Raw genomic sequence first — 2,390 nt, forward strand, 5'->3', positions numbered from 1 at the left:
TGTACTTTTATCTTCTATACTTTCTTATTTTTATTGTACTATAAATTTTGTAGTCCCTTTGGCACCATGATATTTTTATGATTATCACTCATTTATATTATACCTTCATTTTATCACTACTATTTCAATTCTTAGGCACACATAGGATGGGAAAAAACACCTTTTTTTGTATATATGAGTATGGCTATCCATTGAGTTCAAAATACCTAAGTAAGGGCTTGACCGTCCTTGGCAAGCTCTTTTGTAGCCCCAAAACTTTATGCTCTTCTAATAAATTATATATCTCTATTTGGAGCTTCTCACAAAATAAGGGTTTGAATTCCTTCCTTGTAATTCCATTTTTATTTATATCAATCTAGATTAAATTATTTTTTATTATACTTGAAATTCCTATTGGTATTTCTCTTTGGACCTATGTATAAATAAATGTGGGTTTTGGAGATTAAAGTGACTTTTCTAATAAATAGAGTCATAGAATCCATATGGATGATAGCATGTCATGCAGGTATCCTTTCTAGTGAGCTCTAGATTCTTCTATTTATAAATCTAAATTTATTTTTTCAATTCTATATTTTAATTTCCAATAAATTAGCATTTTCTTTCCTAGCTCATTCAATGTAATAAGAAATGTTAAACAAAATACTTTTTTCCTATTACATATGGTAGTTGACTTGATTAAGTAGATTTCTTAATACAAACCATAGTCTCTAACAATATAATTTGGTTCTTAGTCACATCTTTGATAATGCGTTCTTCAAACCCATGAGTTTTTGGTTCATTTATTAATACTAGTAGTTAGTATATTAGATCTAAAGGATGACTCCTTACAAATTTAGGAATCCTTTTAGATTTTTCATTTTTTATCCTTGACTTCTTGATTCATGACTGTAACATGTTGCTCTAGATTTCCCTCCACTATCACAAAAGGTGTTAATTGATAAATTCTTTCCAATAAAAAATGTTTATAAAAAGACATGAGATATCCTATTGTCATCCTACTCTTTGTTGTAATAATGTTGTACTGGGGTAAATTAGCTCAATTATTCCTTAGGCGTGTTTCATAAGACTAGAGATACATGTGAAACCTACTTGCACAAGGACTCTATGTACCATAGAATTATTTCCTACTTCCTAGTCTTGAAATAGAAATTAGTTATGTCAATAATAAATTAATAAATATTTTAATAGGCGTCTCTTTTGAGTGCAGGGAACATCTGTACCCAAGTTCGTCGTTTTGTTTCCCCGATTCCGATGAAGAAATCCATACAAGAATGAAAGACGGAAGAAAGAATCTTCTTCACAAGGCCAATTCAATACTCGAAGCCCAATCACCATACATATATATATTACAATCCGGGCTCTACTTTAAGAAGCACAGTGAAACTGTTGTGGTGTTCAAGTTTGAGAAGAAGAGCAATGGAAGGAAAGCATAATTATACGTTGAAGTTAGTCTGGTTTATGGTGGGCGTGCTTGGAGCTGCGGTGATAATAAGCAGCGGAGTAAATGCGGCGATATCGTGCTCAACGGTGACGTCGGATTTGAGTGGATGTCTATCGTATGTCACCGGCGGCTCTTCACAGCCGTCAGCCAGCTGCTGCAGCGGCGTGCGCACTCTCAACAGCGCCGCCGCAACTCCACCCGATCGACGAGCCGCATGTAGCTGCATTAAATCCATTGCAGGCGAGGTCCCAGGTTTCAGATGGGATAGGGCCGGCCAAATGCCTGGACAGTGCGGGGTTAATATTGGTTTTCCCATCACACCTAAATTTAACTGCTCCACGTAATACCCTTTTTCAATTATCTTTTCCCATTTATTTTCATGGCTGCCTTCGCTTCATCATCACTTACTCTTTGCCCATTTGTTTTCATGAACAGGATTAACTAAGGTGGGGGAAATCCGCCTGGGTGGCTGCTGCGATCATACTTCTTCAGCTGCCTAAGTATTTATTTACTGTAGTGTGTGAGATTATGAGTGTGGGTATAGTGCTTGTTGTGTAAGATAAAGGTAGATCTGTGTGTGGATGTAAATTACAAGTTTATGATACCGTGGCCAGCTCTGGAACCCAAAGTTCTTGCTATTGTTTGGTAGTGCAGCTTGATTGTATTTATGTGTTGGCAAAACTAAGATATTATTATAAGAATAAAGAAAAGTGTTACATTTTATTAGCGTAGAGCTGAAACAATGGCTACATAAAATGATTTAGACAAAACAACACTCAGTCGAATCTAAATAAATTCTCCAAATATTTTTTCATATGATTCATTCCACTAGAATCAGTGTTTAAAAAAATACTAGAGCTATACATCAGTCGTCTTATAATGGTTAATGAAAATAATTTTAAAAAGTTTTGAATTTATATTTAGATATTATAAAATTTTGATGTAGATC

General features: G+C 34.5%; 1 protein-coding gene across 1 annotated transcript; it reads left to right on the forward strand.

The window, feature by feature from the left end:
* Positions 1 to 1,416: 1,416 nt before the first annotated feature.
* LOC131072532 (non-specific lipid-transfer protein A-like) lies at positions 1,417 to 2,141 on the forward strand. The gene is made up of 2 exons (XM_058008704.2): positions 1,417 to 1,781; positions 1,877 to 2,141. Exons 1-2 carry the CDS (start codon positions 1,417 to 1,419, stop codon positions 1,884 to 1,886), a joined length of 375 nt encoding a protein of 124 aa, XP_057864687.1. The 3' UTR covers positions 1,887 to 2,141.
* Positions 2,142 to 2,390: the final 249 nt, after the last annotated feature.

This window comes from Cryptomeria japonica, chromosome 10 (assembly GCF_030272615.1).
Source record: "Cryptomeria japonica chromosome 10, Sugi_1.0, whole genome shotgun sequence".
Lineage (NCBI taxonomy): Eukaryota > Viridiplantae > Streptophyta > Pinopsida > Cupressales > Cupressaceae > Cryptomeria > Cryptomeria japonica.